The sequence below is a fragment of the Fulmarus glacialis genome, unplaced genomic scaffold (assembly GCF_000690835.1).
Source record: "Fulmarus glacialis isolate BGI_N327 unplaced genomic scaffold, ASM69083v1 scaffold6471, whole genome shotgun sequence".
Lineage (NCBI taxonomy): Eukaryota > Metazoa > Chordata > Aves > Procellariiformes > Procellariidae > Fulmarus > Fulmarus glacialis.
Window position 1 is genome coordinate 53799 of NW_009192116.1, and position 16761 is coordinate 70559.

General features: G+C 35.7%; 1 protein-coding gene across 1 annotated transcript in view; it reads right to left on the reverse strand.

Moving 5' to 3' along the window:
• Window positions 1-10255, reverse strand: part of LOC104083451 (steryl-sulfatase-like) — a gene marked incomplete at its 5' end in the record, with an annotated part of 30335 nt that extends 20080 nt beyond the window's left edge. Inside the window, 2 exons of the mRNA XM_009586936.1 lie at window positions 7339-7460; window positions 10096-10255. Coding sequence (XP_009585231.1) covers window positions 7339-7460; window positions 10096-10255 — 282 coding nt within the window. The remainder of the gene's footprint in view (window positions 1-7338; window positions 7461-10095) is intronic.
• Between the last annotated feature and the right edge of the window lie 6506 nt (window positions 10256-16761).

The window sequence follows — 16761 nt, forward strand, 5'->3', positions numbered from 1 at the left end:
TATGTAGTTGTTGTTATTTATATTTGTTTTGACTACTGCTAACTTTATAAATAGATAAAAAATTATCAGACAGTTGTTCTAACTCAGACATTTTTTTCTATTTAAGTGTTAGGTGTGGAGTATACAGAAAAAAAAATCCATAAGATTTTTCTTTTGTACTGTCACTAATGCATGACACAATATCTGACAGTGAGGCATTCAAGCTGAAGTTTAAATAACACTGAATTAGCTACTTTAAATGCCTTTGCCTTTATATGATCACTGAAACCTGTCAACCTTTCTCTGTTCACTAAGAACATTACTAATTTAGGTCAGGATATCTTGGATTCAATAGACCAGTATGTTATGGTTGTTATTTTTATATGAAGAAAAAGCACTATGATATGATCACTGAACGTCTGTGTGTATAATGTCAATGTCAAAGGACATTTACCACAGTCTTTCACTGGGGGAATGGCTGTCTGAGACAAAAGTGTTCCTACATCAATTTTGCTATGACTAAAGAAGTCTATTCTTTCTAGCTAGAAAACAAAAATTTTTGTGACAATAGGAAAACTTTACTCCTTCAAAATTTTATCTTTTCTTTCTTATCCTTTCCCATCTGTTCTTTTCTGAGAAAAGATATGAGGTTGGTACGATAAGATTTGATTAAAAAAAGATATTTCTTTGTAAGAAAACAAAATGTTTCCTTGACAGCAGTTACAGTCACATGGTAGTATTATCTCTCCTTTTGAAGATGCTGTGCAAAAAAAGAAGGTCCTGGATCAAACTTCTATTAAATTTACTTTCCTTTGTATTGTGAAGCAATGAAAGCAAGTAACTATAACTGCTGGCATTCTCATGGTCAATGTGAATCCTTACTAATCTGTAAGAGCATCCTCTAAGTCCTTTGTTCACCACAGAGAAAGCAAGTAAAACATAAATGGAAAAAGCTCCTCAGGGAAGCAAGAAAAAGAATAGGAAAAAGCTAGGCAAGGGTATGGGTTCTGCCAATGAATCTACTGGGTATGACAAGCACATCTCACAGTTTACATATGAAGCTACCATAGCATTCATTCACCATATGGCAAAGAACACAATGAAAAAATTGCTCTCCTATTACTAAGAAAGCAATGAGAAAGAGGGTGGGAAACCCACTTACGAGGCTTCAGAGAATCTATGAATTGAAAACTCTTGTTTATATTAGAGAAAGCAGAATAAATATTAAGAGATAATTCTAACACACCACATATTTAGTGATATCTCTAATACTTTCTATTTTAGAGAAAAAAGAACTGTTAATTTACTTTGTGGATGTCTGAATGATTGTGTTTCTTAAATGTTCTAAGAGGACTGAACAAGAAAGGGTTGGAATTTTCAAATAGAAGCATATTATCACCATTTACACTCCAAAATATCTCTCACATATGAATTAATGCATTTCCATTTCCTATTGACAACCACTAACCTCACCTGAGAACTTGACTGTAGAAAAAAAGAGTTTTAAGCTGGTTCTATAGAACTTCATAGAGGTTTCCCAGTTTTTGCTACCTGCCTGTAGCAAAAGGTCTATCTCCTGCACTCTCTCTTTCTCAAGACAATATTGTGTTCACAAGTTAGCGTTCTTTAAGCATATGAATTCAGTTTACAGTTTTTAACTATCAAGACTCAATGTGATATTACCAAAAATGAAGCTAAGAATGGCACTGTAAATAATGCATGCCCTCTTAATTAGTAAGGTAAACCTTATTACCCCTTAAGATATGCATATCATAGTCCTTTCAAGAGGTGAGGAAAAGTGCAAGGTATTTCTCTTCTTACTTTCATTTCTCCAGAAATAGGTGTTATTTTAATTCCATTTCACAAGAAAGTCTATACCTGTCCAAACCAGGCAAATGGCCCTTCTGAGCAGATTTTTCATGCTTTGTCCTCTCTTTATTATGACTAATGTCTTTAGTCAAACAGAACCTGGACAAACCTCTTAAAAAAAAAACCAACCTATTCGGTAAATTTATCCCACATATCCAATCTGAAAACAGCAAAACAGAAAATATTCCTCTGTCATTCTCTTTTTGTTTGTTTTTGACCTGTAACAGCTGATACTGCAGAAAAGGCTAAATGCGTGACTAGGAAGATCCCCCTCATCTCTAGCCAAAGAACAAAATATCTCTCATGAAATATAGTAGACAGTTGGATGATGGAGGACATTGCAACAGCCAGGAATCACAACAGCTGTGGATTCTACAATAATATAGAAAAAAATCCCTGGTTGGTGAATTTGATTGAACTATTTTCAGTAATTGCAGTAGATCACAGCATACAAGAAACTCAGAGCAAACACTAATTGAAATGTACCCTATTTGTTAAATGAGGCAAAGTGGAAAATTTCTATGTAAAGTTTTTCAGTGAACTTCTACTGTCTTTAAAAGTCATTATATTTGCATGATAAGCTAGTTTGATTCTATTGTCTACTGTGCTTCAATTTAACTTGCCATAGCAAGTCTCTTTGTCTTTTGTTTACTGAATGACATTTTCCACTGATTAATGAAATCCATTTTGAAATAGAAAAGGTGAACTGCTGCTAGTGAAGTCACTCTAGCGTTTATCAGAAACATTAGTATATTTTTATTAGTAGTACCAAAATACTGTGAAGATTATTATTTCTTTATAGTACAGACTGTATTGCATTACATTTTTCAATGTTTATTACACAGGATTACAATATATTTCCTCCTTATCAAATGAAAATTTTGCACACAGAGGAGCCTAACAGATGCAGTAGTTCCATTCAACTGTAGATTTGCTCTGTTTCTGATGAATTCTCTCCTTATAATTAAGTTGTCATAGCAATGCATTTTTAATAGTACTGATTCACATGCCAGTAATGTTCTGGAGACAGAGCTCTTGATAGTTTTTTCATATTCAGTTATGCTAAATTATAACTTTAGCAAATACACAAATACTGGTCTACCTGCACTAGCACAAGAACATGTGATCAGAGTTAAATTAGGCCAAAGCATAATCTGACATACACAACTAACAGAAAGCTACATAAAACTTTGAGTGGCTCAGCTCAAGAAAGTAAAGGCAAACCCTACACCTGCTTTGTTAAAGGTAAATGTTTAATGATTAAAAAACCCTAAATGTTTACACCTTACTAGGCAGAAAGAAAAGTTTTGGGTTTTGGGTTTTTTTGTCCCCAAAGGTGTTGCTTTTGTATATTGGTACTTATATGGCACACCAGGCAGCCGTGGAGAATAAGCATTGAAAATAAGAAATCACAGTACTTTGCTGGCTCTGTTTTAGCATGTCTTCCTCTTTGTATTTTTAACAGATCAATTAAATTACACATATTTATAAGGTTTCAAAATAACAGGAAATCATCCTCCGAGGACTAGGACTGTATGTCTTGGCTGTTTCCAAAGCACTGATAGCAAGTGTCAGCATGCATGAGTCTGTGAGAGCGAGACATGAATCACAAGCAAAGCAATTTGCCTGATATTTCATTCCTTCTTAAATTCAGAATGTGAAGAATAATGTGCATTATTTTTTAATATCAGGCAAAATGTATGTGAATCAAAGAGAGATAAAGAAGAAAATGGTGTTAGGTTATTTTCTGTGGCTGGGAAAGAGGAGGAGGGTAGAGGAAAGAGAGATTCTTTTCCTCATGTCTCTCTAGAAAGGATAAGGCTTGAATTTTGAAGTGTTGGTTGAGAAGAGCATTACGTAGCACACATCCTCTAAATGCTCCCTCAAAGGGCTGATGAAGGGGAAAGTATATTGTGAATGCAGTAACTGACCTAACTAATATATCTTAATGAAGATGTGTATTGATTTGGTTATGAGGAATGCTTAGCCTCTAAATATATAAATGTAAAATGGTAATTGTTCACCCTGAAGTTTCTGACCTTCCCTGGATAATGTGAGAAACACACCTGCTTAAGTCAGACTTTAGAAGCTTGCAAGCAAGGGAAAGATGTGCAAGTACTACAAATTTCACATACACTAAACTTCCCCTTTTCATATATATAGCCTAAGAGTCAAAAATTAAACCAAAAAAACTTTTTTCGGACTGAAGCACAGTGGAAATCTAACAATGGCAAAGATAATGTTACTAAGGGAACTGTGGAATGATGGAGGCAACAAGGTACCAAATAACTAAGCAGACTTTTTCCTTCCCTCTCACTTCTTGGTATATGCATTTTTCCTTAGGATCAAAGCTAATCCTACACTTTGAGTATCTAGGAAAAAAAGTGGAATACGTAAGCTGAAGCTGACATACAAACTAAGACTTCCCAGAAAATAAGTATAGTAAGAAATATGAGAATATATGCATTAATAAGTGCATATATGCAGGATATGCCTCTTTACCCTTTATTTAGAATGGATTGTACTTTAGTTAATAATGAAATAAATAAATAACATTTCCCTCAGCAGCTGTAAGCTTTCTCTTCTATGAATTTCTGGCTGTTGCTGCTTTCTTCTTCAAAAAGTGTACCTTTAAAATTAATAGAAATGACACATTTATTGAAGGGATTAGCAGTCTATAATGTAGTCTCAGACTAGTTGGACAATTGGGTCCTTTTAATAAGGGCCCATCACCAGAGCAGTGCAGAAGATGCTGAACGTAGCTGGGGTTATTAATTTCACACTGTCACAGTTTCTTCCACTAAGGCTCAGGTCTAGTGAGAGGCAGAGCTGGTCAGCATTTGGCCCATGCATACAGGCATAGTCTGCAGGTAGCATGTTTTTACACAGTTCCAAAGTAACTGTAGTCAATCTAGTTAAATATCTGGGGAACACAGATCAAGAACACCACAAGTCTTTCCTGTTCTAAAAGATCATTTACAGTACACAGAAAGAGACAACTGTTCCTGATGATGGTTTTTTTCAAGAATTTCCTGATTTTTCTTAGGTAAGGAATATGACCTCTTCAAGACTATCCTTACGAATATTAAGTACCTAATTGTAGTGGTCCTCTGTGAATTGAGTGCTATTCACCTGACTACAGTCATTGGCAAGGTGCAACTAAAAGATGAGAGATCCTACAATAATTTCTGGGTACTGGAAAATGTGTGCTCATGGAAGTATGTGGTACTTATTTGGGCCATAAAGTGTGTTAGATGTGGAATACATGTAGAGATAGGAATGGTGATCAGTCTATACCCAAACCCTGAAGACTTACAGCCTTGTAACTGATAATAGTAGCATGTTGATGTTAAGTGAAAGTTACATAACTTTCCAGCTTTCTAGTCTGCCTTTAATGAACATGATCTCATTCACTTTCTTGGATGTATTCCTAAGTATAGGGAATGAACTGTTGCTATAGGATACTTCTAATCTAGTTCTTTGCTGCTAGGCAAAAGCTCTGCAAGATTTTGAATTAAATGTTTGAAATAATTGCTTCTCCAGGAAAAAAAAAAAAAAAAAAAAAAAAAAAGCATTGCATTATATTTCTGCTTTACTTGTGTTCATTTTCATATACTAAAATATGACTTAATAGTAGCAGAAATAGTGACTGTGGATGGACTCTGAGATTGGCTGTAAAGATCGAGCTGTGGTGGGAGACTAGAAGAAAATAATACTCTAACTAGTAATGTAATGCACTTTGAACTTATCAGGTGCTTCATATAGAGCTGCTGAGACATCAGAAGAAAAACCAACCATACTCATTTTTCCACATGAATACCCACAGCAATGCTGATAGTATCAGGTGCATAGAGCTGTAATGCAAGTATGTTTATCTCTATACAACAATAACACATGGGAGAGAGATAAACGAGGCAAACCTGCAGCTGCCTGCAACAAATATCTTTACAAATATGATTGCACTGTCTACATGGAAAAGGCATTTTTGAAGATCTGAGACTGGACAAGTAAGAAAGAAGCAGGCATTGAGCACTCCCAGGGGACTGGTACAAAAGAGAGTAGAGAGGAATATCTGGCTATTGCCTACTCTCATACTACAACGTAAGCTGACAAGGTAATATTTCAAAAATCTGTCAATACAAAAATCAGCCGAGTGTTATGAAAATGTTATTGCCACGTTCTGAGTGGGCTTTCTGTTTTGATTGCCTTGGAGGAAGGCAAAGGGAGAATCACAATCTGCATTTTTGCCCCTCGAGTAAATAGAATAGACTAGCCCCTCATCATTGCTCCCCTTCATTTCCCATTAAATTCACGTTCAGTGAATAACAAATCTGACCCTTTCCTCAGAGAAGGGGTACTTCATCTTGCAAAGGTGTATGTTTGAGAAAAACAGCTTCTCTGCCTGCCTGGAGCTCTGCCTTCTTCTCTCCTCATCATGACACAATAATTTCATCCAACCTCAGATCCAAAATGACACTAGATAACCAATTTCTTGGTTCTTCCTTACGATTATTTAACAATGCAAAATATACAGGCAAAGTAGTAGTAAGTAAATGTTACATGTGATATTTTCCCTTTTCCTAGCTCAAAGCACAAGACAGGTAGAGAGTGAGCCTACAGGTGACCAAGAAGACAAAGTTTCCAACTCATTTTAAGTTTGCACATTAAGTATTGAGCAAGTCCTTTCCCAAGGTACTTAAACCAAAAAATGCTACACCAAAGCATCATTTTGGATCTGTAACACAAACACACATTGGATCATCATTTTGAAGCTGTAACACAAGTCGTCACTTTGAGTGTCAACTGAGATGAGACAAACGTGTGTTTGACGTCATTCAGCACAGAGATTTTTATAGAAAGGGAAATATGCTTTGGTTAATGTGGAAGTTGCTACCAGAAACAGCTAGCTGTTAGTTAAAGAGGAACAGATCAGTGGGAAATGCTTTTTTCCTTGGCCTACAAAGTGGAATTATATCGTTCATAAAAAGCATGAAAAGGGACTCTTTAATACTGTATTCGTTTATTGGATAATTATGGCTTTGATTCAGTGGTTCTTCTATACTTTGCTATCGCAATAATAAAAATGGCCAGGCTGACATCATACATCATCAACATCATACTTGTGCTGTTATTTATCAAGCCATCCTACTATCTGTACATTTTTAGGAAGATGTGACAGTTAACCTTGACTACTTCATTCTGTAACACAGACTATCTCTCAGGCAAGTTCAAAAAAACATAGTTTCAGATACTGTAGATCTCAGTATTGTATCGATATGTAACATTAATGCATAGCAACAAACTAATGTCCAACAGTAAAATGGTAAGTAGGTGTGTTCTAGCCAAAAGAAAAGTGAAAAAGAAGGAAAAAGACTAGATATCTTAAACGATTTATTTGTTACTATAGCTCAAGGCTTTTTCCTGATTCTTTTCATGCTGCAATAAAAATTTTATTAAATATTTAAAATGTGAACAAGCAAGTTTACTTACTGTTTACTGGATGCCACCGCACTGCATTTAAATATGCATTACAGTAATGGAAGAGAAATTCATGCTTGGATCGGGTAACTTTTCCTTGAAGTAAGGGCATCAGATCATGTCCGTCAATAATTCTGAGTAAGAAAGCATTTCAAAATCAGAAGAATAACCCAAACCTCACTTTACTGAGAAGATATCATAACTCTGCATTTCCCCTCAAAAGAATAAATCTTCTTCTCATGATCTGAATGGCCACCTCTGGTTGGTCAATTTGGGGAAAAACCTTCAGGTGCTTTTCCCTTTGGATTTCTACATTATTTAAGGAAACATTAATTTTACATTTTGCCACTAGGAATGGTTGCTTCCTCAACCCATTTTTATCTTTTTTCTTTTTTTTTTTTTTTTTTTTTCTGATAAAGTGACCAGACATATGTGAGTAAATTGCTACAACAGAGTCCCTCCAGGTATACAAACACATATACCTGCTCAAGCTGTTTGGGAGTAGTCTGGCCAAAGTAATCCTAAACCAAGAAATACATGCTGTGCTGTGTTAGCATCCCTGGAAGTAATGGTAAGAACTCTGTCCAGCAAATTATGCATGCCAGAATTTAACACACAACTAGTCATTTTGAAATTGAAAATGAACTATGTTTAAATGTGTGTTTATCAACAACACACACACGCACATATATATATAAAATCTCTAAATGCTGCTGGACAATTTTGATCATGCTTTGAAGGAGTCAGTCAATTTACATCAAAATGGAGTTATAAAATAAGCAAGGCATCTAAATGCTTCCATAAATTAAGCCTTTGAATTGCTGGAATCAGCTGGCAGGGGAGAAATCACAATCTGCATTTTTGAACTGGTGTGAATTACAAATTTTGCAAGAAGTTTTATAGGAAATTACTTTTTGCTGATATATAGATTAGTAGGTAATTATTTTTTAAGCATTTTGAGCAACATCTCACAAAAACTTTTTTGAACCTTTTAAATCCCCAAATGTCTATGTTAATTTTCATTACCATGCAAAACCCTTTTCACATAAGTGTAACTGTTACGAGACAGGTACTATCTTCACTTTTTTAAGCCATGAGCTACGTATGACTATGAAATTCTTGGCAGCAATTGTATGCAACAGCACCATTCTGAGTAGGACTCTGCTCGAAGAATGGGCAGGAAAACATACTGGAATTCCTAAAGCAATGTTGTCCAATAACTCCGCTTTCTGGGTGCATCCCTATCTGTGGGAGTCTGTTGAATTAAGGTTTTTCCCACTCTCAAATTGTCACGTTTTCTTCCCTGAGTAATGCACTCTTGTCTCGCCCCTACAGGTTTGCCCACTATCAAGCTGAGAGCAGGGCAGATGCATGTCTATTGTACACTTTCTGTTCTACAGCCTGTTGATGGAGAAAAGTACTATGTGTCCAGTACTCTTGCATTCCCACATCTGCTGGTTTCGGGGGGGTATATGAGTCTTTTCTTTTTGATGACTTCTTTTTCTTCTTTAACTAGGAGCACCTCCCTCTTCCCTTTTTAACCTGCTCCCTCCTAGTGACTGAATCCTAATCGTAGTCATTTCTCTTATTTCTCAGGAAGGATTCAGTGGAGTGATAGGGATTCAGCTGCTGTATCAAAGATGCTTCAAGCTAGTCCATGGCATCCCACTCCCACCTACCATGAAGCAGTAATTATGGCACCTAGTCTACACAGAAGAATCAGAGCGGAGCGACTTGCAAGTGGAAGTTACATGAGTATATTGGGATTTCTACCAAAGAGATCAAAATAAAACATCAGTGCTTAGTCTTCATTCAAGCAATACAAAAACAAAGTGCATAATATTGGCCCACATTAAGAACAATCTGAACCTCTTAGGTTCAACAGTTACTGCTTGTAGGGGATCTCTCAGGACCCGTCCGACTAATTTTTCATGTCTTACACATGTCCTGCCTTGCCATTTCCTTCAAGCACTCAATGAATCATCATTAGCAGAGTGTCTCCGCTCACCACTGGTTTTACTCATGCGGATTCTAGATGCTTTGTGCTCAAAAGCTGTTTGTGTGTGGTAGGGGTGTTCAAAGTATATGTATATAAGCAGGTTTCTCCACTTACTGGATTTGGATGGCACCAATGGATTTGGTGGAGGCACCTTGCTGCTGAGACTGGGTATCTCCTGAGCAAGACAAAGCACAGGGATGTAGGAGTGTCAATAAAGCATCTTACAAATTTTAGAAGTCCAGTGGGATTTCTTACCAGGCTGAAAAACTCTGTAAGGGATTATTTTCACTAACTTGGTAGAGAACAAAAAATCCTGTGAGAAAAGCCTAGCTAGCATTTTGATGTGTTTTGTTATACTAAGCAGGCCAAGGTTGAGCTGATAAAGTTTAAAATAATTTACACTTGCATTTCCTTTTTCTACCACGTTCACTCATACAGAACAGAACCTTTTTTGATACATTCATTTTGCTTTTAGTAAATAATTCTAGGCCATGATTTGACAGTATGTTGCTCTTGGTGGTATTCCCTTAGCTTCATGTTGCTTGGTGCTTGTTCTGGAAGTTAACCTGCATTTACATACAATGTTTCTGTAAAATGTGTCAGTATGTCCATATGAAAAGAGACAACATATTACTGTAAGTAATGACAAAAAAGTGCTTTTAAAATGTAATTTTTTCTTTTCATTCTCACCTCTATCTTAATAGACATCACCAGAATGTATAAAACGCTGATGAGACTTTCTCTAAAACAGAGATAACTACAGAGCATACCTGTCAGAGGGTAACTGTGCCTCGGCAAGTTGGACTATAGTAGGAAATATATCCATGTTACTTGTTGGCTCATCAATATAGGCACCGGCCTGTATGACTCCAAGCCAACGGAGAAGCCCTGGCACACGAATACCTCCTTCCCAGTTCATTGATTTTCCACCTGAAAAATGAAAGTTTTATTTGCTAAAAAATCAATTCTTCTTAGAAAAATATCCCCTCTGCAAGATTCAATTTCTAAATATTAAACATTCTGTCTAGCTAGAATCTTTTCATTAAATGCATTTATTTTATTCTTAATCTGCTAGGTTTAGATTTTCCACCTACAATCAGTACCTTTCTCATAGTAAATCTACTAATATGTATTAGCCAGAGCTTATAAAACATATTTAGTTTGCAAAAAAAAATTAAATAACAGCTGTAGGAGATAAAAAGCCACCTTGCAGGAATCTTCATATAGAATTTGGTCTAGATAGTATGCCACATAGGTATGGGAAGATAAAACCAAAAAACAAGAATCAAAAATAAATTGATGTATGCCTGTATGTCTGAGGTATGAACCCGGAGAAGATATATGATATTTTATTAAAAATGGTGCTTAATGACTTTAGATAGAAGAAAGTACTGTTTTATCTATGTTACTGAATTCTCCAATTCAATGCATTAGGAAGAAATTCACTACAGTGATGGTAGATCTCAGGATGCTGTGAAGACCTTTTGAACTTCTAAACCAGCACAGTTGCATCAAATACACTATAACTGATTGCATTCAGCACTACATTGCAGCCATTTCCTTTATTTCTACAATACCCATCAATTCACAGTCCTCCCGACATCTTTGGAGAAGGGCAAAGTGTTTATTCTATGACGTTTCTACCATCACTTAACACGTGATTGATGAAACTCTGTATGAAGAGCTATCACAAGTACTATCATTAATGTCACAGTCACAGTCACAGTCATGTGACTATGTACAGCACTTCAGGTTTATCTTTGAAATTAATATATCACTTGGAAAAAATATTTCTGGTAAACGGATGGGGTTTGGATGTGGTTAAGCATGGTCTGGGCCAGGAATTTACAACTGAATTGAGATTGTTTTATATAATAGAAACGTCTGAAAGAAGAGGAATATGTGTGTTGAACTCCTGCCACTAACTGAATCCAACAGCAGTTCATGGTTCAAACAAAAATACTATGAGCCTGTTTTTCCTGTATCTCCCTCTTTCAAGTAAAAAAAAAACAACCCACAAAAGAACAAAATATTACAACAAAGTACCTAACAGTTCTGTCTCCTCAGCCTCTTAGACCTTCAAAGCACCACACAGATTTTAATATCTTTATTGCCAAGACCAGGCCTTGCCATACATGCTGTCTATCTTACTGACTCCTCAATGATCTTTTCTATTTCAGCATTGGAGGACTCAGAATCCACCTGTTTTTCTAGAGGTTTTTCACTGCTCAGTAAGGTTTTCTACAGAATTTTCACTGTTCATAAAGGTAAGTGGCAACTTCAAGAGAGAAAAATATTTTTTGCATAGATCTTTACCCATTATACATATATACAGTCTTGTGGCTGAAAACCTTTAGCTCATGATTCTTTGTTATACCAGATTTTGCTTACTTTTTTTCATACGCTTTATCAGAATTCATAGTATTGAATAGTCAGGGACACATGATTATCTAGTCTGACACCAGAAAACTTAAACTTTTTAAGATCCAACATTACATCAAGCAACCACCTTTGCTTAAGTTGTTCTTGGAAAGCAGTGCCAAGTTCAGATCTCAACAAGACTATCCATCTTTTAGAGCAGTCTTAAAAATTTACTCTTGTCACTGCATCAAATGTGATTCTATTCTCACCATAACGCACATGGCTACCTATTCTAAAACTCAGGAATGAGATACACAGATTATTTTTTATTACATTCTTATAAAAAATATGATTTTCAAAACAGAAATCTAAAGAAAATGTAGATCTAAGTTTATAAGGGTGTTATTTGGTGAGGTTTAAAGCACCTGTCACTTAGCAGAAGGAAGTGTTCACCCAACTGTACGCTGATGGGTTGTTAATACGGTTAGTTTGAGACCAGTGTAGATGTCAATAGACTGTGTGCATCTTCTGTAGAAAAGGTGACTCTATGCTTGTACAACAGTCATTAGGATTTTAAAAGTTTGGTGGGGATTACCTAGCAGGAAAGTGTCAAGATTAATATCCTAAGTTATGGTTCACAGAAATCCTGTTGAGTGGGAGTAGTTAAATCTGAATAAAAATCCAGGAAAAGTATAAGGACATAAAATTACAGATATCCTCAAATTAAGATATTTTTCAGTGAATAATTATGCCAGGGAGATGATTTAGTTCATGAGCTGGATCCTAGTTCTGTGTAAACATCACAACTGCTTGTTGGCTGGACGGTATGGACAGACAGAAAACTCTAAGAGCTGATCTATACCATAGGTACCTTTAAATGCAAGGTTCCTTTTATTTCTGTATACCTGTCTGAACCCAGTAACAGTGCTAGTTAGATTGGATTGTTTAAATAAATCCTTGTTTTACTGTTGCCTCCTGTATGATCTGAAGACAGAGCAATTTCAAGGTAAGTGGTGAATCCCATTCCCACACATGTTGCAGTTCTTAAAACCTAGATATTAGATCACTTTCACAGCTCCTAGGTTCACAGTACAATTTTCTTGAATCGCTACAGAACAGGACAGAAAACTTGCATATTACCCAAGCACAAAGGGAGCACTCAGCAAACTCTGCCTTCCTGCTGTGAGGTACAAAAAGCGAAATGGACTCCACAGCAGGGCTATCTCCTCGCTTATGTCTATGAAGAAGTGACTGCTGCTTTCCTTTCAAAAGACTAATTGGAGCATAATTTTTTGATATCTCTGGAGGTTAGGAACAGCAGGAAACCAGGGCAGGAATTACAGGTCATTGCGGAAGACTGTCTTCTATTATCTATGCCTATGTCGTGTTCATCTTTATTAGAACTGTGTTTAGTGACATCACTAGAATTGCTTAATGCCGTTACATGATTACAAATCCCTTGATATACATTGTCTCTAAAACTCTAGCTGTTAAACATTGTTCAAGCTATCTACATTCTTTTTTCCTTAAAAAATAAATCAAGGTTTCACTACTAATGCTTGAAACATGAAGCAAACCTCCAAATGGCTAAAATATTTGAAGGAAAATAAAAAATACACAAAAGGTCACTATTTAAAAATAAAATCCCTTGATAATTCAGGATCTGACTCATTAGTTTTGTATTTTGCTTGGAGTTGACAACACTGAAACAGAGAAAAGGCAGCAACCTAGTATGTATGCCTGGCAAACCCTAGGCAGCCTAGCTATATATTATTTTTGTTCTCTTAAATTCTTCTAAAAATGTTTTTAAAACAGCATAAAACTCCCCAGGCTGTATTTTCATGCTTAGCTATCTATGCTTTCTGAGTAGCTGCACCCTTCAGTGTTACACTGAACAATAGCCTACATTCACCTCTCCTGAAAAATCTTCAGGAGCAGGCAAAGTAGAGACATAACTCTCTGCAGTCATCCACAACATGATGTCAAATTTCCATTTTAACCTCATTTCAAATCTTAGCTAAAAGAATATCTTTTTTTTTTTCTCCCTCTGGTTTAAATTGACTGCTATTACCTAACTCTGGGAATAGAGCTTTTACAAAAGATGATATATAAAGGAGAACTCTGTGGTATATCACTATTAATATTTTGAATGATGAATGATGAAAACCATTTAAAATAACTTTCTTAGATCACTTGGATTATAATCATACTACCCTTTCCTTCCTCCTTATATTCTTCTAAAAATAAAGATTCCAAACCCAATTTATTCTCTTGAATGATAAAAAAATACAAGGAAATTAATTACTTTACCCATCTGTAGTGGACTTTACGCTACAAATACTGACAATCAAAACTGGTTACTATTGCTTACCTTATAAAACAAACAACAATTTCTTTTCAATGGCAAGCCCACTCTTTATTTTACTGATTTTAAATCTGTTTCTTGTACTGCTTTTGTTAATGTTCAACCTGAGCTGGTTTTGTAAAGGTGAATCTAATAGATGTAGCTCATTTGGACATATTTTCGTGTGATCTTTCTTGCAATCAATGAAATTGTCTCTCAGGATGTTTTCTGTTTCAGTCAAAATTGCAAGATGGGTTGATTATTTAAAAATCTGGATCACTTCAGAGAGAATATAAAAATACAGTACATTTGAAAAAAAAGGTCATTTCTTGCTCTCATTAAAGTAAAAAGTGAAATTCCAACTAATATCACTAAATATGCAATAACATAGTTCCTGAGGCCAAAGTCACGGTCAGTTTGATTTTTCTGTGGCTTGCAGATAGGAAAAGGTTTACTAGTAGCTTCAGGAAACACTGCTGAATGAACTTATCATTCCAGTATATGAGATTGTATAAAAATAATAAATTTCAATAAAATATTAGATAATGAATTCCTCCAGTCCTTGTTTAGCTCTCACAGATCTGCAGTAGATGTGATTTAAAAAAACCAGCATCTAAGTCCTTAAGAAGCATTAATTTAATATTTTTCATGGATATTAACAAAGTAACTATCTATAATATATCTATTTCTAAGGCACAAAGCACTTAAAATGAATGTTGTTTAAATAGTTTACCACTAACAGCATTTTACTCCATTTCCACTAGCAGCATGACTCATGACCTACTCTAGCAGCATAACAGTAGCCAAGTGTCTGTATGCATTGTGCTAAATGCTTCATAAATACAAAGACAGACAGTGTTCCTGAAGTTCCGGTCCAAGGTACAGTCAAAATATATTTAGCTACGTGTCCAAAAGAAGCTGACAGTAAGAGTATTAAGAGATGCAAAGAGACTCCATAGAAAATCCCATATGTAACAGAGTGGGATAGATGTCAACAAGTGATAATGAGGGAGGACTTCCACTGTCTGCATATGTACCGGTGAAATAGTATAATGAGAAAAAGTGTAGAGAAAAGTTTTTAATGCCTTCACTGTTTACTGCTATAAAGTATGCAACAGGAGAGACATATTTTATAACACACTGAAGCTAATTCGAGAAACTAGTCACTAAGCAACTAAATAAAAATTACTACAAAATAATTAGATTCAATATCTCAGAGTACCAAAGAAGACTATAATGGCATTCTTTAGACCACTAATCTTAAGCTGCTTGTTTATTCAATGGAGAGAATACTCTATTCATCTATTTATTCTAGTCATCTTATTCTAAAGTAGAGATCTAAATATTTCAGAAAATCTAACCTTATTTCTGTTCCTACAGGAAAGCTAAGGTGACTAGCTCAAATGGACATGCTTAAATTGCAGATGTCATACTAATGAGAAAGATAGTGAAAAACACCTATGAAGAAGTCAGTGTGGATTTCCTGGATATCACATACAAAAACAATACCTCAAAGTTCCATCCCTTTTAACAGAGAAATGTCACAGAACTGAAAAAAAAAAAAAAGCTGGAAAAATTACATAGAAAATTTTAAGAAAAAACTTCAGTTAAACGCAATAGTTTCCATATTGCAATCTGAAAATGTCAATATTAACAGGATTAAAAGGACCATAATTTATATGTTATAAGTCATAATAACTTATACTTTATAAATAACTTAGAGGTTATAACTTATACATCAGATACGACATATGCCAATATATGAAAAAGCGTTCAGTGATCTGGTATGAACGATAAAGAGCTAAATAGGAAAATACATAGAAACAAAGATTTTTCAAAAAAATATATCACAAACTGGAACTCAAAGGACCTATTGGCCCAATAGGTCCACAGGAACTACTAGGTTTCTGAGAGAAACTGATATTTTCTTTGATCAGTTTCTAATCAAAACACTAAGTAGCCAGGAAAAATATATTACCATGTGTGCAAACAGGAGTTCTTCAGGAGCTCATGTAAGAAGGTCTTGAGTTTCTGGGAAGAAATTCTTACTAATAGCCACGTTTTTTGTTTTAGAGGCTGTATCTAGATTTAAACCTTTGAAAGATCTTTGACAGGGACCTTCAGGAAAAGTTTCTGGAACATCAATCATGGGTTAGGAGACAAAAGGTTGCCATGAATCAAAATCTGACTAACAGGCAGGAAACACAGAGATAAAACAAACAGCCTACAACACTTTCCAAAAAAGTAAATAGTAAGCTACCTTTGATGCTACTCTGTAGTAACTCCCTTGTTATTTTAATACATTTACTTCAATTTTGGAAGGGAAATGAACTGTGGAATTGAAAAATCCACTTATGACACAAAGTATCACAGGCTGATCAAATTCAGAAGAAAAGATAATGGACTTCAGAAGGGACAGGCGGGGAAGGAGAGGCAGTGGGGTGGCTCTGTATGTTAGGGAGTGCTTCAGTTGTCTAGAGCTCAACGATTGTGATGATAAGGTCGAGTGCTTATGGGTAAGGATGAGGGGGAAGGCCAACAAGGCAGATGTCTGAAGGGAGTCTGTTATAGACCACCTAACCAGGATGAAGAGGCGGATGACGCATTCTACAAGTGGCTGGCAGAAGTCTCACAATCGCTAGCCCTTGTTCTCATGGGGGACTTCAACTTACCGGACATCTGCTGGAAATACAACACAGGAAAGAGGAAACAGTCGAGGAGGGTCCTGGAG